This window comes from Gallus gallus, chromosome 2, assembly GCF_016699485.2.
Source record: "Gallus gallus isolate bGalGal1 chromosome 2, bGalGal1.mat.broiler.GRCg7b, whole genome shotgun sequence".
In the NCBI taxonomy this organism is placed as follows: Eukaryota; Metazoa; Chordata; class Aves; order Galliformes; family Phasianidae; genus Gallus; species Gallus gallus.
Window position 1 is genome coordinate 76,267,269 of NC_052533.1, and position 23,436 is coordinate 76,290,704.

Genomic DNA, 23,436 nt, shown 5'->3' on the forward strand with positions numbered 1-23,436 from the left:
AATTGCAAGTCTGTAATAAAAAGATGTAAGAGTACAGCCAGAATAGGAAAGCAGCACATTCAAGAAATATTGTGAAATATTTACATAATTTAGAGCTATTACAAAAAATCAACTTCCTCCCCCCAAAACAAACAAACAAACAAAAAACCAAATACCCTATCTCACAAAAAAACCACACACACGCACATCAAAGTAAGCAAAGAAACAAAACAACCCAGGAAATGAAATATGCTTTTGACTGAGAACAATCTCCAAAACAAGATCAGGTATTATTATTGTTATTATTATTATTATTTTTTTGAGAACTATCTGTAATGAAGGATAGACTTAAAAAATGTCAGGCACAGCAAATTTCTTTAGGAATAAGGGAAGAAGAGTTCTCAATGTTACTAGAACAAATTATTATGCTATCATTTCCTAGTAGTTCAAGGGACAAGATGGAAAGAAAATATACCACACGGATTTTTCAAAAAGAATCTGGGTTGAATCAAGCCAGTTATCTTTCTTGACAGTTTAGCTGCTTGACAGGCATGTATTCACCTAGTGGAAACTGATTTATAGAAAATTTTCCAACACAACTTTCATTAGATATATATAACATACTTTTAAGAAATGAGTCAGATACAATCTAGATAATATTACTACGATGAATGCCAGCAGCTCTTAAAAAGAACATGTTAAAAGACAAGCTATAAATTATTTTCCAAGAAATTCTAGGAAGATATTGTACAGGGTCTTACAGGAGCCTGACTTTCTAGGACACTGTTCAGAAGGGAACTGAGAATTTGTATTCATATACAGTATCAAGCTGGGAGAGCTGATCCAGACGTTCATCAGAGGAAGGGAACGAAACTCAGAATCATTTTCATTAAAGATGCAGAGCAGGAAAGAAAAGTTCTGAAACCTAGTAAAGTAATCAAAAGTATTCCAGAAAAGAAAAATCAAATGTGTTAGAATAGTAAAAATATGGATCTCCAAAAGTATGTCAGAAAATTGTATGTGAAATCCTTCGGCTGTCAAAAAGAGTATGGAAACAATCCAAAGTAAAATGAGTAGATACTGTCTGCCTGTGATTTAAAGCGTTATGTGTGTATATGTATATATATATATATATATATATTTGAACCATTAGCAGGAAGCTGTTCCTTCTTCTCTATAGCTTCTAAGAACATTCTTCACATGTCACATTTCAGCAACAGGACTGGCAAACTGGAAAATCATAAACAACAGAATCTAGGAATTCCAAAGAAATGCTGAAATCATTAGCACCTGGTGAAATCAATCAGCTTCTTTCCAGGAGAAAAAAAATGTAGGGAGAAAACAACATTTTCCATGGGAGGGAAGTGAGAGGACAGCTGTGTGGGGCTTGGTTGTCCTCTCAGGGCTAACTAACAACGAACATTAAAAATTATGATTAGGAAGGTGTATTTTTTCTGTCTAGTCACTGAAGAAAATACAGCAAAATGTCTACTCTGAAGGAATAACTGATGTTAGTAACAAACCAATGAAATGGACAAAATGAGAACTAGTTCAGGCTCTCTGGGTTGTTTGTGTGGTCCCTACCTTCCTGAAATTTTTAAGAGCAAGCTGGAAATCCCTGTTAGAGATTGTTTAGGAATGGCTGGGCCAAGACACTGAGTTTCTGCAGGTCTGCTGCAGCCCTGTGTATGCACATTTCCACTGTAAGATGAGCAGGAGGCTCCTGACTCCTCAGTTGCATCAAAAGGAGCAGGAAAGATGGTGAAATATCAGCCTCAGATTTGGGCTTGGGTTTCTTAGCAATTTGTGAAAGAACTTCAGTTTTTGCTGCTCCTGAATCTGTTGTCTGCTTTTCACTCCTAGTTTTCAGCTGTCGTGTGGACATGGATTCCAGGTGAGCAAAGGCTGCTAATGCCTCAGTGTCAGGTTGCACGTAATTAGTCTGCTGTTCATGTATATTTAATCTTAGATAGCTTTCTGAACTGTTGTGCATTTCCTGTAGTGCATCACTCTAATTTCTTCGTCCTGTCAAGATGTTGGGGGGAAGGAGATCTCCTTGGCCACCCCTTTGTTTAGAAATATGTTTGGTTTATAGATAGGCAATTAACAGATTGCTCTGTGTAACCGGGTGTCAGAGATCTTTATTTTCGCTTGCAGGTTATGGGAGAGAAACGTGATAACAAGAGATCATCCAGCTGCTTAGGAGGGCAGCCCTCATTGTGTTACCCAGTTAGGAGGAAGCTGTTAGGTTCATGTGGCATCCAAGCATGCTACGTTTCCTTGCTGTTTTGTTGTGCAGTTAGAAGAGCAGTGTCTGAAGCTGTTAGCTCCCCAGTTCTCCTTCCTTTCCTCAGCCTCAGTAATGGCAGCTGTGAGGACTGCAGAAACGCACATTTTTGGTAGTCATTGAAGACGCAATGTTAAAAGATGGGGGATCCTTTTGCTATGCCTCGGATGCTAAGGCTGCTCCTGACATAGGTGTTTAGCAGGATTTATTACTGCGACTAAATCAGGCCTCTCTCGTCCCAGAGAACGCTCCAGTACAGGCACTGCCCGTGAAGGGTTCACAAGGAAGGCACGAAGCTGCTTCCCTGGCAAGCTCGCTGCGGGGCTCCTGAACACTTGGCACTGCTGTCGCGGATCTACCGCAACAGCAGCACAGCGTGGAAAGCGGGGCCGGGACAATGCGGCGACAGCCCCAAGTCCTCCCACAGAGGAACTGCGGCCCTCTAGGGTCGAGAGGGGGCGGCGGCAGCGGCAGAGCCCCTCGCCATAGCAACGGCAGCGGGCGATGGCGGCGGCGGGGCAGCAGCGGCGGCGGCTGGGCACGGCCGCCTCCCCCTCAGCCCGGCGCCTTCCCGGGGCGCAGACCCCCACGGGGTCGGGCTGCCGCCACGAGGCTCCCGGCTCGGCCACGGCGCTGCTGGACAGCGGCAAGGAGGTGCAGGTGCGGGGCGGGGGACCGCCGCGGGCCGGACCCTGCCGGGTGGTGAGGCGAAGACAAGGCGGGAAACGAACGAGATCCCGTGGGCGGCCCCCCGGGGCGCAGTGTGTAGGGGAGGTCGTGCTGGTGAGGGGGACGTGGCAGCGTCTGAAGTGGAAAATGAAGTTGGCGTCCCTCTAGGACTGTACATATTGCGTGTATTCTGCTTTCCCGTGCTCGTTCCGTATAGCTTAGCAGCTACTAGATACCTGCTTGTGTTTCCCGAAGTAGCTGTGGTTTGATAAAAGAAGGTCAGAGGAGGTGACTTCCATCATGCCACCCCTCTGAGAAGCTATCTCTGTAATAAAATTCACAAGCTGTTAGAAACCAGACAAAATTTCTCTTGGGCAGCTGTTGGCAATAGTTGGTGATGAGACTTCAGGCATGGGAAGACCTAAGCTGTAGCTCTCAGAGGAAGAGGGGAAGGGGATGCTTCAGGGGGCTGCTGGGAAAAGAGAATATGATGTGGAGCACCTCTCCTATGGAGAAAGCTTGAGAGAGTTGGTCTTATTTAGCTTGGAGAAGAGAAGGCTCTGGGGAGACCTCACTGATGCCTTCCAGTATTTGAAGTACTCGCATGTAGTTCTCAGTGTTGAGGGATGGTTGGATTCCCTTAAATTCCCATAGTATTACAGCAATACAAATATATCTCACTTTATTTTTACAGTAACTCCAGGATGAATCCAAACATGAACTGGCTAATGTTTCTGTACAACTGCAAATATCAGAAGATAAGCTATTAAAAAGCTATATTTTGATCATAGCATTATTCAGCTGAAAATCTGACTGCTTCATTTTCCTTTTGCTGTCATGGATATCTAGCTGAGGGGTTATATAGTCATTTTTTTGTTTTTTACTTCAGTGTACAGTCTGATTATATTTAACGTTTAATACCTTCGTGGGCTGGAGACTTTTGTTCAGACATGTGTTTCAGCAGTTATAATATAGCAGGTCATTCCTAAGAATAATCCCATATTCAGCAATGTACACCAAACTGAACAGGGGAGACAGCTGCATGATATGTGTCTTTCTGAGGACATATGCAAAGATATAAGGAGAGATGATTTCAGCTATGGAAAGTGGAAAGAAAAAATGTGTGGAAAGACAGACCCTATCTTTAAGCATGCAATGAAAATAAATAATTTTATTGTTTTTTTGTTTGTTTGTTTTTACTTATCTCTCTGTTTGTGGGAGGTGATTCTGCATCTCTGCTCTAATGAGACCCCACCTGGAGTACTGCGTCCAGTTCTGGGGCCACCAACACAAGAAGGACATGGAACTGTTGGAGTGGGTCCAGAGGAGGGCCACAAAGATGATGAGAGGGCTGGAGCATATGGGGATAGGCGGAGAGAGCTGGAGCTCTCTACCTGGAGAAGAGAAGGCTCTGGGGGACCTCAGAGGGATCTTCCAGTACCTGAAGGGGGCTTACAGGAAAGCTGGGGAGAGACTTCTTATAAGAACACATTGCGACAGGATGAAGGGAAATAGCTTTAAACTGGAAGAGGGTAGATTTAGACCAGATATCAGGAAGAAATTCTTTACTATGAGGGTGGTGAGACACTGGAACAGGTTGCTCAGAGAGGTTGTGGATGCCATGTCCTGGAAGCACTCAAGGCCAGGCTGGATGGGGCTTTGAGAATCCGGTCTAGAGGGAGGTGTCCCTGCCTACAGCAGGGGGTTGGAACTAGATGATCTTAAAGGTCCCTTCCAACCCAAACCACTCTATGATTCCATATTATGATTCTGTGATTGTTAGATAGTCTGCTTTACCTAACGTGAGTGAGCATGTGTTAGGTGCTTAGCTAGCATCCAGATCTCCAGCATACGATACAATTGTCGCATGACCCATAGGTCATGGGAGTTACCCTTGTGAGCTCAGCGCAGCTGTGAGTGGAGTTTCAAAAAAATTTAGATCAATTTAGTTCAGCTGTGTCTGCACAACCTTTGATTGCAGTGCAGAAGTACTGCTGAGTGCGTGCAGTGGAAAAGCCTGAATTCAGCACAAGTAATTAACAACATCAAGATGTTGGTATTGCATATGAAAGGGACATAAAAATTCCATTGATTAAATTATTTCACTTCTGTGTGCACTTCTTTAAGCTTCTAGTGCTGGCAACTAAATCTGAGTTGCCTGGCCAGAATCAAGTGGTCTTGTCTGGTTGCCACTGATAACCAGGCAAAAATGTGTGCTTTTAAGTGATAAGCCTTTTTGTTGGTAGTTCCGTGAAAAACAAGCTATTCAAATGGGCATTTTGTTATTAATAACAAGGTACTCACAAGCTGTTATATGTCAATTTCTGTATTATCTTACATGAGTTGCATAGTATCAAAAACAATAGACAAGTTTTACTTTTAGAAATGTGTCTGTAGGAATCATCTGTGTTTGTTAAGCTTGATGCCACCTTAGACTTAATAGAGAGAGAAATGATAACAAATGATCTAATCTGAAGTCTTGGAGACCCATACTCAGAGCTATGAAGAGTGGCTAACTTTTTTAGATTGTGAGATGCTTGAATAGTTGTGGAGCAGAGGCATGATCCAAAACACAGCCATACCAGTTCTTCAGCTCTTGGCTGTACAGATGATGTGCTGTCTCTCTAATACCCATAAAAGTGGAAAAGCAAGAGCAATGCTTCTGTAAGACACAATTGTTCAGGTTGATATGGCCTGTTTAAAGCCCATTGGAGAAAATGTTATCTCCAAACATGAAGCAGATAGAACAGAAATGCTACCTGGCTTAACACTAGGTGCTACACAGATAATTAGGAATTCTTTACAATAAAAATAGTATTTTTTTCTTGAAGTGAAATACTTTGTTTAAAATTCTGAAATTCTGCAAGTGGTAGAAAGGAAATGTTTCATGGCTTTCTAGAGAATATACACCAACAGCACCTCTTAGCATCAAATTGTTGACCCCACATGGCATAAAGACAAAGAAATCTTCAGGAATACAGAACTACAGCTTCTGTATCACTGATTAAGAATTTGAAATTTTAGCTATAGGAAGGATAAGGATATACTTACTATGTTTCTGGTACTGTACTGACTTGTCTGCATATCATAGAGTGAGATGAACAATTCTCATAGAGAAATGGTGATAAACAGCACATCTCAAGGAGATTCCTGCAGAAAGAAAGTATGCTTAGATTGGATTAGGAATGGAGACATATTTTCACTGCTATGTAGTGTAGCAATATGTTACTTTCAGGTAGAGGGATGTAGAAGCTAGCATGAACAAATACATGTGGAATAGAGAGCTTAATGGAGCACAGTTCTAATCTGCAAAAATGTAGAGAACCATGGCATATAGCAAACAAGACCTGAAAGAAAAGCTTTTAAAGGAACTGAGTACTTGCAAGTTGATAGTATAACTCAAAGACTATGCAAAATAACTTCAAGCTAAAGGAATTTTTACAATATAACTTTGACTGATGCCATTTCCTTAGTATACTAATTGGAAGATAATGAGAATATATATTAGGAACTTGTTTTGGAAAACTACAACTCAAATTTGTTAATTTGTGTAATTATGAAATCTGATAATTATAGTTGTTGGTAACCATCATTCTGATAGAGTAATTTTCAACATAACTTTTGTCATCATGGACTAACTAGTGTAGCACTTTCTGCTGTATAAAGCACAGATAGGTTCATTCAGAGTTCAAGTGTTTTTCTTATTCTGGAACTATTTTCACGGTAGTTAAAGTAAATCTAACTTTCAACCCTTCCTCAAGCAGGAGCCCTCAAGGACTGTAAAGTAGCTGCATACCTTGAGAGCTCGACATAAAGATTGAGCTGACTGTTCTGAAACCAACAGATAAGTACACAAATTCACTGTCTGAATTTCAACACTGTCATTCTTGCTTAGACTCATTAGATATTCATAATCTTGCATATTAATGTTACATCTATACCTGTGAATGGAGAACAAGAAGAATGTTTATAACAAATTGGGAATTATCTTTTCCTAAATTCCTCATGACTCAGAAGTATTTGTCGTGACGTTTGGAGACATTGCTGTTGTAGTAGTGAAATTATATTTTTGATAGAAAAATGCTGAAAGAATGGATGGCTGTATTGCAGAACGTGTCATCTGATAAGAGATAATGTATTGCGAGCACTGCAAGTGCATTTATAGTGGGCTAAGTGGGCAGATTGCACCTTGCTCCATCAAGAGAGATAAGCAAGCTTCAGTAAAGTATTTGTGACAGCTCTGTATCTAACAAAAATGGCCAAAGTCTGGGAACTTAAGTTGCAAATAAAAGCATATGAGATGCTATAGAACATTCCTGTGAATTTGCAGCTTTTTTACAGCTAGCTAATTACCGGAGATGAATTTATTGAAAGCACTCTTCTGTTGACTTTGAAATACAGATGAATGGATGCATTTTCCCTTTCTGTGGAAGGGAAATGCCTTGCAGAACAATGAAGACAGGAATTGCATCCCCCACACTCACAATATTGTCTGTTCCAGAACTCATGACATGACCTCTGTTCTGATTGCTGGCAAGTTTCTTAGAAATGTGTCAAAGAAATAGTGTCAATCTCAGATATTAGTGCCATGTTGCAGAATTTTGGTGTAGAAGCTTCTAGTAGCTGCACAGATACCACACGGTAAGTCAGAATCAGATGCTTTGTTGTTTCAATATCTTTTTCCTCATTTAATAGTTTCAGTATTGTTTTTTTTCCTCCTCTGGAGAGTTTTACTGCTCAGGTAATAATGTGACTCATTGACATGTAAATTAATATGTGAATGGAATCCTGAATGGGTTGAACAGATCAGCTGATCACAGTTTTGGAAAGGTAGGTCAGAGCACAACTCAGACTTGTTATAGAACCACATATTTGGTGGCTGACACACTTTCAGTGTTGCTCTTTGAATCTACTGTTCTGGTAGTGCTAGTTAGCCATCAGGATGGGCATAACTGCTTGTACTAAAATTAGATGTAATTTAGGCCTTTTAAAATCATTGAATCATAGAATCATAGAATTACTCAGGTTGGAAAGGACCTCAAAGGTCATCAAGTCCAACCGCAGCCTAACCATAGTACCCTAACTCTAACAACCCTCTGCTAAATCATATCTCTGAGCGCCACATCCAAACGGCTCTTAAACACATCCAGGAATGGTGATTCAACCACCTCCCTGAGGAGCCTATTCCAGTGCTTAACCTCCCTTTCTGTAAAGAAGTGTTTCCTAATGTCCAACCTAAACTTACCTTGGCGCAACTTGAGGCCATTTCCCCTCGTCTTGTCACCTGTCACCTGTATGAGCAAGGAAAACATTTTCTTAGAGGTCAACAGGAATGTTGACTACGTTTTTATTCTGATGTATGCGTAATGATTTGGAGGAACTGTTAATTTGCTCAGTGTGACATGATGCCAATGGGAGGACCCCTGAAGTTCTTGGTAAAATATTTACCATACAGCATATTAGAACTGTAAAAGTCAGTATTTTTCCCTTTGGACAGGGGACTGCAGTTTGATAGAACTCTGAAGCAATGCATAGGCAACTGAGAAGGAGGTCAAACGTGAAGCCGTATTATAATTTAGGTCTCACAGGATTTTGACTGTCTTCAAGTCAACTAATGTTTTGACTAAAATTTCTCTATAAACACGTGGAGATGTATGACCATGTGTGGCTTAGTCATTTCATTATAAAGGAAGTGGTAGTAATTCTAAGCAAAAACAAGATTCAATATGTAACTGGAGATAATAAACAGCCTAAACTTCATGACCATACTAAGTAAACTGCTCTTTAAATTTCTGAGGTATATACATGGGTTGCTCCAAAAGTAATGCCTCTTATTTATTTCCATGCAAGCTACAATAGCTACAAAGAGCACAATGCCACTATTTGATACAGCAAATTTTTGGCTCTAAAACACTATTTTTCAGCATAGTTACCACCATTAGGTGTGCATTTTCAACAGTGATGAACAAGAGCCTGCATGCCAAGCCTCTATGAGGGCTGTCCTGAAGGTAATATCTCTGATTTTATTATGTTGGCCCATGATGTCAGAGGCAGGTATTGATGGTATGGCAGTAGAGATTGAACCTTCCCACTAATATTCCACTACGTTTTGTTGCCTTGTGACAGATAGCAGCAGAGGGACAGTCTAACAAAATGGTGTCTAATGTGGAAGTGTGTCTGAAGCAGAGTTGTGTCATTGAGTTCCTCCATGCAGAAGAAGTGGCACCCACAGAGTTTCATGGAGACCAAAGAGACGATGTGAGCACAGTGAAGCGGTGGGTGGTGCATTTCAGCAGTGATGACAGCAACAGTGGATCACCTTCACAGGTGGAGATTTTTTTGAGAGCAGCATTCTGGCTGTTATTAATCACTGGTGAAAATGCATAGCTAATGGTGATGGCTACACTGAAAAAACAGTGTTTTGTAGCTGAGAATTTGCTCTATCAAACAGTGTTATTGTGCTCTTTATATCTGTTGTAGCTTCCAGGGAATTAAATAGGAAGCATTACTTCTGGAGCGACCTCGTTTGCTACAGTTTTTTCCAACTACATTCAAAGTCTTGCTTAATCTCCTTTTTTTTTTTTTTTTTTCACAGACTCCTAAGAACTTTAGTAGTGATTGAGAAAAAAAACTAATACATGTTGTAAGAAAAAGAAAATAGGTACAATTGCATTTATATTTGAAAGATATTCAGTGGTTGCTTGAAAAATCTTCAGGGTTGAATTGTTAATTGATAGATGTTACTTTCAAGGAGTATAATCCTCTTCTACATTATCTTCTAAAAAGAAAAGTGAAGGACTTGGATCCTTTTTCCTAAAAGAGATGTTGGATTTGACTGTGCGTTTTATGCTGGAGGCTTGCAATTCCAGTGCAGAAATGTGGGAATGAGAACCTCAGGACTGTTTTTTTTTTTTTTTTTTTTTTCCCTGAGAAAGCAGTATGGGGAAAAGAAAAAAAAAGAGAGACACAAATTCTCATGAAATGTTGAACAACTAGCAAACCTTACGTGACCTATCCATATAAATGTGAAGAACAGATCCAAAATTTGGACTGAGTTCTAGACTGCTGTTGAATGAGTGCTCAACTGCTGCTCACAAGAAATCTGGACGAGTTAGGCATGCTGCATGTTACAGTCAGAAAGATTAGCACCGTGGAAAGGCAATACAGGAGTGGAATGGCAAAAGGACAAACAGGAAAAGAATGCTCACTCATCTCTGAGGCTCTAGGCTCACAGGGAAAAACTCCACAAGGAAGGGATATCCAACCAGAGATCCTTCTCCAGTGGCAGTCAGCCTTTAAATGAGGTCTAAGAGAGCTGGAGCCAGGCTCCACCCCTTCTGGTCACACAAATGAATTGCCTTCAGTTGTGCTCCCAAGGCTGACCAGTCCTTTGATAATTTATGAAAGTGAAACTATTTCAGACACTTCACGTTGTGGAATAAAGTGGAAAAAATTGTACAATCATTGGCCTTAAAGGCCATCTAGTTCCAACCCTCAGCCATGGGCAGAGCTGCCACCCACCTGTCCAAACCCAGACCAACTCTCACACTCAGAACTCAAGGTTATTTTCTTTTCTATTTAGTGAGCAGTGAGTATCCGTGGCTTCCTTTTTGGAACAGCTGAACAATGCTCGAACTGGAAAGAGAACACAAAGCAAAACACAACCTCAGTCTGGACAGTTCGAGGCCTGGTTTTCCATTCATGCGCTCTTATGTACCTGGAACTGAGCCCTTATCTAGGATGATAATTAACTTGTCTATCTCAGCCTGTTGTTTACAAAGGTAGAAATAGACTTTATGATAGTAATGACCAGAGATGATGAATAAATATGTGAAGTCAGGATCAAGGTTGTTCTGTTGATGTTTATCTGCACTGCATTTCATCAGCTACTTTAAGACAGAGTTGTTAAGTCTTGAAAGGCTGTATAATTTTTTGTGGTAGTTCCTCAAATAACTTAGCTTCATCTAAGGCTTTGTTGTTCTTACAGCTTTTCCCTTTTCCACCCAAGTGCTTTGAACAGCACAGTTGCCTGGAAAGCTCTACTACTGATTTCTTGTTGGTGTGGGGACTTGCTCTTCATTTTTATCCTCTCCTTCTACCATTTAATCAGTTTTCTTCCATGGAGGATCATTTCCCTTATGCTCTTCTTAAAATCATTTGACAATGGATCTTTCTGAAAGCAATGACCTGCAAAATCCAGGTCTTTTACATCAATCATTACATGAATGCTTGTTAACCCCTTCAGTGAAATTCACCAGATCACTATAGATGTTTCTCCCTTTTCAAAAACCTTGTTCACTTTTCCTTGGGAAATAAAATCAATTGTCCAGCACTTAATTCTCTTTTTTATTATAATGCCTGTTATTTTACCAAGTCAGATTTTCTCATTCAGCTTTGCAAGACTGAACAGGTGCATTTTATAAGTCCTCTGATACTGATGCAGATTATATGTCACTTCCATGTGGGAGGTTGTCTTTTTTGCTTTTACTGTTATTATCTGTGCTGGTTTACTTACACTTCTTCAAGTGTTTCTGGTAGAAACTATGCAGTTGCTCTGCATTTCTGGTATGGTGTTTGCATGTTGTCTGCAAGCATTTTATTCATTTTACTGCTTTTTTTTACCATTTTGTATTCAGTGTTTCCTCCTTCCAAAGTACTGTGATGTTTCCCTAGTGTATGTGAAGACCCCTGAAGTTCCCTGCTGATATTGCTTCCTGCCATAGGGGTGCCTGTGATCACTACTAGCAATATCCTATACAATGTCTATTTAATAATAATTATTGAAAATTCACTTCATTGCCCTCTAATTTACTGTCTGTTTGAACATGAGCTCTTTTACACTGATGTGTAAAATGAGGCTTTTTCATCCTTCCCATATCGTAAATACATTGATGTACATGGCACAGTGTTCCAATAATACCTTCTTTATGTTAAAGTTTATTGCTCTTATAGAATGTCTCAACTCAAAGATTGGATTCCAGTTCCTCTGACTTTGTTCTATAGAACTTCTTTCACTTAGGTAGAAGCCAGTGTGCACTTTTTTGGGGTTTCTATTCAATTTTCTGTTTCCTTCCACCTGATCAAAGGGACAGTACCTCTTCCTGCCTCTTGCTATGGCTTCCGCTTGGGAAGGTGGCAGCCTCTGCTCTGTCATATGCTTTGAGGATGCAGGGCTCCTGGCATTTTATCTAAGTGAGCATATTGATTGAAACCACATGCTTTTCAATGGCTACTAGTTTTTCCTCAGGCTGGTTTTCAAACTCCCCTCTGGTCCTCTTTTTCAAGGGTCAGAGATTCCTAAACTTGTTTCTTTCACAGCCACTCAATTTCAGCTGTGTCTCCAGCTTCCAATGAATCTGGACCTTGTTTCTCTCTCAGTCTTAAATTTCATGTTGAGGATTTATCCTTCTCATTAGACAGTGCTACCTGAGGTAGCAAGGACATTTGAGCAGTGTTAGGGGTGCTTGAAGAACATGATGGGCACAATGTCCAAATAACTGAGAGTGGGAAAGGGCAGAGAGGGTGAGAGATTCTGTAACTCCTCAAAATGGAAAATGTATCACTTGCATGGTTACTTGAACTGAAATCCGTCTGTCCCTCAGAATGCTTTTATTCTATGAAATGTCTCCACTGTAATGGCTGCCAATCTGATAGTTTGAATTAGTAATTATTTGGTAAGACCCAAACATCCTATCTATTCCTGTAAACAGGAAGGGTAATTAAAAGGGTAATTAATTTATTTTGGGTATTGATATGTTTCTGTCTACTTATATATTCACTATTATTTGCTGCATTTTCAATTGAGTTTTATTTTCTTAGCATTGCAGGAAATAGGCAAACAGGGCCTGGAAAACTGATGTCTTGCATAAAGCAAAACAGGGAATTACACTTGGACACTCTACACAATAGTTAAATTCTGCCTGTTCAGCAGCAAGATGACATTATTTACCTTAGCCATATCTTTTATCTCATCAAACAAATAGGTTGAAGAGATATTCTAACTCAGTAGAAATTGTATTTTTCAGCAATGATCGATTGAGTATGTTGAAGCTTTAGTTTTGCTCAACAAAGCAGATTAAAAATCCTTGTCTCAATTAAAGGTATTGAAACCTCAATTTGTTTGACTTTTAAAGAAGCTCAGGTGCATTAAGAAAATCTACTGTGAGCTTTGATTGCTTTCATTGCAGTTATATTAAAATAGTACAGCAGAGAATGATATGCTTTTCTTTTAAGTTCCTCTACTTTTATTCAGTGTAGATAATCATCTGTGATTTATAAGTGATCATCTCCATAAAAGACAACTTTGTATTTCATTTTTCAAATATTGCCATGGCTCTGTTTCGTGGTCTTTGAAAAACAGCATAAATGTAATGTGCACTAAAGGCTTTCAACCACGAGATGGCAGCTAATTACCCATAATGAAAGAAAGCTCGCTGCTGGAGCTCCGCACTATAACACCATCAAAAAAATCTTGGCACAGTGAAATGAACTTTCATAATTTATCAGCTAATATGAGAACTTAATGTTCTGAAAGACATGTAATGGCACATGGAGAACCAAAATGATGACTGCCAACCACCAAAAAAGATTTCCTAGCGTCATATTCTGTGCGACCAACCTGATTATTTTCTGTGACAAGATTAGTGGCTGTATGGACAAAGGGAAGGCAGTGGTTGCTTTTTGTCTTAACTCTAGCAAGGTGTTTGATGTGGTATCCCTTTGCATCCTGATAGTCAAACTGGTGATATAAGCTCTAATTGTCTGATAATTTAGGTGGAAAAGTGGTTGGCATGCAGGCTCCAGGCGATACCAAGCGAAGTTGATGGCCAGTTACTAGTGGACTCTCAGGGATGATACGGAGACTCATACTCTTTAGTGGCTATAGAAGTTAGTTTAATTATGGGACAGAGCACAGTGTGAGTCTGTTGATGATACCAAACTGGAGGAGAGACTGATGTACCGAAGAGTATGGCTGCTGGACAGGCTTGAGAATGGACAGAGAAACCTCAAGAAATTCAACATTAGCAAATGCTAAGTCCTGCAGTTAGGATGGAATGGTCTTGTATGACAATACATGTCAGTGGCCAACTTGCTATATATCAGGTTTACAGAGAAGGACTTGCCTTGAACATGAGCCAGTAATGCACCTTGCAGCAAAGATGCCACAGGCTGGGGTGAAACAGCCAACAGGTTGATAGAGCAAGTTTGGCAGTGTGTCATGACTGGGATACTGGAGTACAAGATATATGAGAAGATGTTGAGAGAACTGGGTTTGTTCTGCACTAGGAGGAAAGGAGTAAGGGAGATTGTGTTGCAATCTACAGCCCTTTTAAGGCAGAGTACAGACACAGTTGGACTTTTAATGACGATGCAGGGTAATACAAATCGACAAGGTATATGTTGGAATACAGGAGATTCCAGTTAGATATGTGAGAGTGGTCTTTATGTTGATGGTCAAATACTGCTAGAGCAATTGTGAAATCTCCATCCTTGGATCTATTCAAAACTCAACTGCATACTTCTCTCAGCTACCTCCTCTAATTGTACTTTCTCTGTGTAGGAGACTGGATTATATGGCTTACAGATACTCTAATGATTTTGTGTTTCTTTGAGTTAGCTGCTATGACCTTACATCATTTTATGAAAAAGCGCTGCTTTCTTAGGTTCTTCTTTGAGAGATGTTTTTCTTGGGATAACTTCACCTGATGCAAGTTCAGACTGTTGGGCTGAGTTTTTACATTAGAAATCACATACATCACATACAAAATAAAATCATTCTTTAGTGTTCTCAAATATATCCAGGCATTAACTCATTGTGTGATATTTAATAACATGTTTAATTTTAAGAGAGACTGTAAAGAGTTTAGAGAATGAATGTTTAATTTTACACAATGTGCAATTCTTTTAGGTCTTTCTCTTTCAAATATATCTATCAATCCTTTAATCTTCTGTAGTAGATGAGGAAAATTGCACAGAAAATCAGGTAATGTAAGGAAAATGGCTTTTATTCATTAAAATGTAAGTAAGGAGGCTGTCAAATGATTGTAAATGCGATTCACATTGATATTAGTAGAGGCAATAATATTTAGGAGCATTCTAAACCTGAAGTAGTTGTTAGGAAAAAAAAAAAGCCTTATTGTTCCTGATATTGGATGATTATCTTGTTTTTCTTGAAATTTTCATGACATCAGATTTGGATTCTGTCACTGAAGTGGAAAAAATTAAAGCTTTTTTGAGACGAAAAAACCCAACATTCATTGCTGAAGAAAAATAGTTTCATTAAGCACCCAATGTACAACTGAAAAATAACAGACTGAGTGTGCTTGTATAAAAACTATAAATAAAAACTTGGTAGTTTAGTAGTCTGTAGGTAATAGCTATTTGAAAACTGCTTGACTGCTGTTGCTATATATTTAAACAGTCACCTGTGACAAGGAAACAAAGATGTCTGTTGACATGAGGATTACTTAAGAAGGCTAAACACAAATCAGATATTGACTTTTGCAAATGGTTATGTTGCCCTTGAGCATGATGAATTGTACTGAGTGGTGTTTATGTATAAACAATATCACCTTAACAACGCTGAGGTTGGTAGCAGTGGTTTTCAACTGCAGATCCGCAGGCAGTATATTCTCTAGTTTCTCAATTCAGTCTTCAAGTAACTTAAATGCATGTTAGAACTGAATTAAGGAGGAAAAAAAAAAAAGATGCAGAGCTAAGCTTAATAATTGTTAACTTTTAGGTCTTTACTGTATTTTCTAGGTTTTTTTTGGTGTTCCTAGAGAACAGGAATGAAACAAATATGAACAAAAGGCTGGGGGGAGAGTGCAAAATGATGAAGAATCTTAGATCATAATTTAAGGCTTATATGGAAAATAGATGTTTATATCAAATAGTACAATGTTTAGAGCTGGAAGAAAGCAACTTTGGAAGCAGAGTATTGGCAGAGTTATAAAGGTAAGAAAAACAGAACTGTGGATTAGGTCCACAGACTAGTAACCATGCAGCTTGAGTAAATGCTTGAATTGGGGTGGTGGGTCTGTTTTAATGTGTGTTTTAAAATAGTATAAGTGGATGGTATTTCATAAAACACTCTAATTACACTTTGTTTTTGAAAGCAAAAAATAGCATTTGGGGTAGGTATATGTCAGAGGTAGGTGTTCTTTTGTTTATCTAGTCTTGTAAATGGATCAACCAGTCTGATAAGTTAATTGGTAGGATATCAACCAAGGCTTAGTTGCACAGTTTTTTTGGAAAGGCAAGTTTGTGCTCAGAGGTATTTATACATGGAATGCTCCGAAAGTAATGCCTGTTATTTATTTCCTTGGGAACTACAACAGCTACAATAACACTATTTGATAGAGCAAATTCTTAGCTACAAAACACTATTTTTTCAACGTACTCACCACAATTAGCTATGCTTTTTCATCAGTCTTGAACAGGAATCTGCATGCCACACTTGTAAAAATCTGCACTGGGGAAGTGATCCACTGTTGCTGTTGCCATTGCTGAAATGCACCACCCACAGCCTCAGTGCACTCACATCCACTGTTTGGTCTCCATAAATGTTCAGTGGTGCCACTTTTTTTGCATGGAGGAATTCAATGACACGCCTTTGCTCCATTTGCACTTCCATATCACACGCCATTCTGTCAGACTGTCCCTCTGCTGCCATTTGTCACACGGCAACAAAATGTAATGGAATATTGGTGGGAAGGTTCAGTCTCTTCTGCCATACCACCAATATCTGCCTCTGACATTGTGGGCCAACATAATAAAATAGTAGGCAATTAATTTCAGAACAGCCCTGTACATTTAGTATTGACACCTAAATCTTGTCCTGTTTGTTTCAGTATCAGGTTTTAACACATGTTGGAAGCTCTGCCTGATATTTGCCATCTAAGAGCCAGTTGAAGTGACTGTTTTGATTCTGTAGGGTGCATATTTTTTGGAGACAAGAAAATGAGAAGAAATTATAAGAAAATTGTTTGCAGTTCACTTCTTTTACAGTGAAATCCATGAGCACTATAAAGTATCTTAACATGTTGAGGGAGATACAAAGGATTATAATGTTGGTTAAATACATTTAAGATAAGATAGTAGATTGACAATAGAACTCACTTATGTTTTGACTCTTTTACTATTGAACTTTCTGCTAAGGTTCATGTATTTCTCACCCATAAGACTTGGATCAGAGTAGGCCTAAGTTCAGTAATGCGCAATATTCTGACAACCAAATACATCACTTGCTTTTTAAACTGTGTTCAGGAACAAGTTTTAACTTGTGCAGGTATGGATAGCATACTGAATAGCATTCATGCTAACTATTTAGTGTGTCTGCACACATATCAGTAACTGCATTCTGTAAGGAGAGGTTGGCTAGAGTTAATACCATAGATTCATAGAATATTTTGTTTCTGGGGCTGTTGCAAGTATTCAAGGCATCTCTGACTTCTGATTCTTGTTATCTTCTGCTTACACATAAATGTGTATATATTCTCATGGTAGTTAGAAAACAATTGTTTTAAAAATTTTAACTTGTTACTCATTTGTTGCTTCAGACTGGGGATGTAATGTTTATGGGTTTAAACAAGTGTCAAAATGGACTTAATCCCCTCTTTATTCTGTTTGAAGAGCATATGCCAACTGAAATCTGTTTCCTGTGCTGAAGTTTTGGTATCCAGGTGCTGGAAACTTAAGAGTTTGTATAAAGTAGAATCACTGAATCATTAAGGTTGGAAAAGACCACTAAGGTCATCTAGTCCAACCATCCATCCATCCATCACCACTGTACCCACTAACCAATGTCCCACAGTGCCACATCTACACATTTCTTGAAAATCTCTAGGTTAAAGCAAGTTACTAATTATAGCTAGACTAATGATCCAAGGGACTTTAATTATTTTAACTACAGATTTGCTGAACACGCTCTGTGTAGTATAGATTTTCTTACCTTCTTAGGTAAGGGCAAGGAGATGGAGGAAAGAGAAGACACAACAAATGAAAAGTGGCTGTGTTGCTGTTCTTTAAATGAAGAACTGAAGTTAAGCTGTACTATATACAAACATGGACAATCCTTCAAGATATCTGAGTGAGAAAGGATTAATCTCTTGGGAATGGAAATCTGAGTTCCCCTAGGCCACTAAACATTATAGATAGACTTTGCTGTATGACCTTGATCAGAACGGCTAGCTGATACTCTTCAGGGTTTACTTGTAAGGGCTACAATGCATACCAATAATTCCTCACTAAAATATACAAACAGTAGCTTATGTGTGTGAGCAGTGAGCACCTTCAAACCTTGCTCTTTCAGTGTTCTCTTAGATTACATTCATCTGAAGTATATAAACTTGCTTATTTGTTAGAGAACGCTTTAGCTGAGGAAGAGAAAATGTTAGGATATGGAAGCATGACAGACAGACTGTGCGTATTCTTGAACTGTTTTGTAGACAAATATCAGGGAAGAAAATTATCAGGGAAAAATTTATCAGGGAAAAAAAATGCATGTAACTAACATTAATTAGAGAGATATCCACCAGAACAATGCAAATGCCTTACAAAAATGATACATGATGAACGCAAGTGAATGTCTTAGTCTGTTGAGAACTGTAGCTTTACTATCTTGTTAATAATTGCCTGTGTTCTCTAGGGACGGTTAATTGGTCTTTTAGAGATTTATGATATATTAACAGATGCTTAGACATAAAATATTGCTTAATTCTATGTGAACTCCTATACACAACAGTTAAAAGATATGCTGTAGGACTTGGGAGACTGCAATGATAGCACTGAATTAGAAAACATTAACAGAACTGAAATTAACATCAAGACATGATTGCCTACTTTGAGAAGGTACTCATGATTTCAGCCTATATAAACAGAAGCTTGGAGGAGGAGCAGAGGCTGTGAGCATGTGAAAGGTTATGTGTATGGGTGGAGTATATGAAGGAACTGATAACCTGTGTGAGATGAATTCTGTTTGCTGCAATGTATCTGGAACTCTGCGCTGAAAACTTTGCAGAGTACAAGAATAAATCTGACTGTATGTTGAGCAAAATAAAAGTACATTTTTGGTAAATTGAAGAGAAAATATCTAATTGGCTTAGTGCTCATATTTTTCCATGCTCAAGATGCACAGCCAGTTGTGCTGAAGCTGTGGAAATAGCAAAGCTTTTGTGTGAGCAGATTTGGCCAAAAAATGATTGCTTTTTGTATATAGTTAGCAGAAAAATTTCATCCCTTCTCTGAGATATAAGCAAGGCCTACATCTAAAACCCAGCTAAGACAGCATAAAATATGTATACAAATTAATGTGCTACGCATTCTTCAGGCATATCTGTGTGAGAAATGCTATTTGTATATTTGTCTTTAACCTGGAAAATCATTTCCAGTACATTCAGCGTTTATGCATATATCCTAGCAATTATGAGTTTACCAAATATTTGAAAATTCCTTCAGGAAGTAGCAAAGAAATTTACATAATGGTATAAAGTGTATTATGCAGGTCCTATTAGCTCTGCAGAAGCCTGTAGATAAATCACTTGTGCATACTTCTTACAGTTACTAGATTTTTGACAGTCACCAAGGAAATAAAGATTGAACTTAATACCACTGGAACATAATTCTAAATTTCTTTTGAAAATGAAATTATATTAAATCTTGTAATCCACAAGCACAATACTAGCAGTAACTACTCCAGTAGGCTATTTTGTCTACAATATAATGAGGTGTCTTACATATGGGAATTCAATTTAATTAGAAGAGTAGGCATACTGCTTGAAGTATGGTATAATAGCAATAGTTAAGCACATTTATAAACACTTGAGTACCTTGAGGCTTGTTGCTTGTTCTACTTCTCATTATATTAGGAGATAATGCATGAAATCTTAGCTTCCTCCAGCAGCGTTTATCTTTGTTGGTAAACACTTATGATATCTTCCTCAAGGAACAAATACAGGTCACAATCCCGTGTTGATTTGGTGGTGCTATGTGAATAGACTGAAAAGCTGAAACTAATAGCTTGAAGTGTGTTGAAGATGACTGGCAGGATAATGGAGCTGTACCTATAAAATACCTTTTTTTTTTCTTTTTCTTTCTTTTTCTTTTTCTTTCTTTTTCTTTTTTTTTTTTCCCTTGAGAGACTTTCAACAAGTAAGTAACAGTGTATAAAAGGCTGGTGATAAAAATTTTATGATAAATATGATAATGAACACAGGAAATCATATGCAAAATTGCAACAGGCTGCTTCTAAAAATTTAAGTGCCTAAAATTTTCAACCACAAGTATGGAAGACTGCAGTAGTGTTCATTTTTTAAATAAATTCCAAGCTTTTCGTTATGTTTGTCTTCAAAATTGTTATTTTTGAGTAACTCAAAACACTTTGTGTTTTGTAACAGCAAAAGCTGAAGGAAGAAAGGGAGGCTAAACGTGCTCGGCTGGATGACAGGCATGATTACCTACTGGATATTGTTGCTACATGTGTGAATCTCGACAAGGCAGAAATAGAAGAAGCTATTCTTGATGGTAACCAGGTAATCTGCTTAATTTGCTAAATGAAGCTCAGAGAGTGCTTTAAAATTGATGCTACCATCAAATACTTAGTGAGATAGTTGCCAGACTTTGTGGTTTCACACATGCAGGAGAGTGCTGTCTGTGCTAGGCTGCATATTAATGTTCTTTCCACTAGATTGCTACCAGCATTTGTGAGACTATATTGTAAGCTAGTTTAGGAAGTTAAATCAGCTAAAAACTACTTGACAAAATAGACTGGCTAGTGATCCCACCAAATGCATAAGTGTTTGTGTTGTTACTAGGTAAGTATTATATGCATTGGAGATGTATTTTGTGATTTGAAAATAAATCACTTTGTTTTTACACTTAAGTTTTAAAACGTGTGTATTCTCATTTCAGTATAAATATATTGAAAGATCCAGTGGAAGACTACAAAGATGGTCAGGGACATAAAGCGTATGAAGTATGACAAGAGCGAGAACAAGTGATTGAAGGGCTGTCAAGTAGTTGCCTGCAATTGCTTGAAGAGTAGTTACTGACGGAGCTATACTGTTCTCAGCAACAGCAGATCATGTAACTAGGGGCAATAGCCACAAGTTGCAGATTGTACACTAAGAGATCCTTCTTCCAGGGATGTAAAGTGGCATGGTAAGAGGTTACCCAAGTAGGCTGTGAAGTTTCTGTCAGTGGAGACTTTCGAGACTCAGCTTGGGCAAGGCTTTGGATGAGCAGAGCTATTATTGGCAAAAAATAAAGTTAGCCTAACAATCTCGCAAGGCTGTTTCCAACAATTCTGTGATTCTGTATGAGACAGGGAGATGAGCTGTGCTGAACACTGTCACACAAGTTAAAACGCAGAACTTGTTTCAATCTTTTGGCATTTTATCTCTGGATGGGTTTCCTGAAAAATTATATTGACTGAGAATAATTTTCAGATGAAGAAAATATTTCCAGCTTGGAAAATACTTGGAAATATGCTTGGAATACTTGGAAAATACTTGGAAAATACTCTTGAGTAAACTGTTATTACACTTCATTTAACAATTTTATTAGTTTTTTTGACCTTCCTGGAGGGCTTAGCCAGAATTTCCTGAACATACAACGATTACCTTTCTTCCAATTCCTGTGTAGCCTATACATGAGATTCCTGGACTGCACTAGCAATGCATAGTTCAAAGAAGACTGATGTCAGCCTGAAGTTGATGGAGAACTGCAAAATTGGCATGATGCTTAAAGTATATATAAATATAGGCTTTCCCTGTTGCTATGGTATGGAATGTATGCTTTCTGTTTTCAGCTAGTTAGCTGAATGATTGCAATAATAACATGGGGGAAGGACTTCAGTGAGGTGCTGCTGCACTTGGGCAAATTAAGAAGTGCCTTCTGTTTGAGAGATGGTGTGCAGCATGTGCATACGTGGTTTCAATAAATAGGAACATGGCCTGACTATATTCAACTATATTCAGCAAGGAAAAAAAAAATCAAGTGGTTCAGTTAAGTAGCGTGTGCTACTAAGGGAAAAAACAACTCGCTCTTTTTTTCTTAGAAGGTAGTGACTGATCCTGGTGTAATGTTAGTACTAGGCATTGGTAATATGATATGTATTTATAAGCACTTTCTGTTAAAAATTCGAGCACGTAAAATTTTTGTAGTGGATATGCCAGGCATAAATACTTTTACATTGTCTCAAACAGATAGAACGCATTGACAAATTCTTGGACCCAGGAGGTCTGCGCCATCTGATGTTCTACTATCAAGATGTGGAGGCAACCGACATGGGTAAAGCTACATAGGGTTTACTTCAACATGTTGTGTTTCTTCTGAGTAGGTGTGCAAAGGAAAAAAAAATTGCTGACATTTTTATTAACTGGGGCTTAAAGTGAGTCAAGTTTGGTCACCCAGGAATACCTGTTCTTGCTCATGAAATTAGGACTGATGAATTACTGAAGCTTATTAGTGCACTTCTACATATGGCTAGTATGCAACATCGAGGAATTGTTTTTCGGTATTTAAAGGGCAGCTTTCACATGAGGTGAACCATGACATGAACTCTACCTCCTCCCTTCCAGTCAAACCATCAATTTGTCCTGGAAGCCCTCCCCATTTCTTGGCACATAGCCATCTACTCACATAATCATGTCACTTGACAAACTGCTTCAGGAGGCCCCTGTTTAGGGTCACAAGGCCTCTTCTTTCACTTCTGCTCTCATCCCCTTCCCCTGGACTCCCCATTTTACCACAGTTCTTGGGGAAGCCTCCTTATCACTTACCCTGGAAGCATCTTGTGACTCCTGTAATGATGACATCCTCCCTTTGCTCATTGCTTCTGTCACAGAGCCTCCAGTGCTGTTCCCACTGGAAGAGCGTTAGAGCTTTACTTATTTACCCTAGATGTACGAGGAAAGACACAGCTGTTAACGTGCATGCTTTAAACTTTCTGGCTCACCCATTCAACTGTCCTAGTGTTGGTTTATTGCCAGTCTTTGACATGTCCCGAATGTTCTCCGGTTGCTACCTAAATTTCTTTCAGAAACACTGACACATAGGTAATACACACTTTACAGGTCCTTGTTGCTGTGGAGATCATCAGACTGAACAAGGAAGGAGGAGTGGCACTGTTACATTTTGCCTTGGTTGGATGTTGTCCTTTAATTACAGATACCAACAACTATTTGTAAAAATCTTTCTATTATTACAGTGATTCACTGAAAAATAAGTGTGTGTGTGTGCACATATGAATTTTTCTCTGAGGCAACGCTCGAAAACCATTAACAAAAAAAATAATGTGGTCAAAACCCAGACAATTTAAGATAAGACACTGCTACTTCTTGGTGGCTCTTTGCAAATGTTACCAACAGCATAAACCTGTGAGCAGCATATTCGTGTCTGGGGAAGAAGAAAAGGCAGGAAAGCCCTTTGTAGCTCCTTCATTTATTTTCCCCCCAAGAATCTTCTGTGGCATGACACTTCTCATTTCCAGAAATGCTCCT

General features: G+C 38.8%; 1 protein-coding gene across 1 annotated transcript in view; it reads left to right on the plus strand.

Annotated features, from left to right (window-relative positions):
* Positions 1 to 1,854: 1,854 nt before the first annotated feature.
* DNAH5 (dynein axonemal heavy chain 5) overlaps positions 1,855 to 23,436 on the plus strand; it is a 127,863-nt gene continuing 106,281 nt past the window's right edge. Inside the window, exons 1-3 of the mRNA XM_040695761.2 lie at positions 1,855 to 1,873; positions 20,332 to 20,466; positions 22,141 to 22,225. Coding sequence (XP_040551695.1) covers positions 22,189 to 22,225 — 37 coding nt within the window. The 5' untranslated portion in view covers positions 1,855 to 1,873; positions 20,332 to 20,466; positions 22,141 to 22,188. The remainder of the gene's footprint in view (positions 1,874 to 20,331; positions 20,467 to 22,140; positions 22,226 to 23,436) is intronic.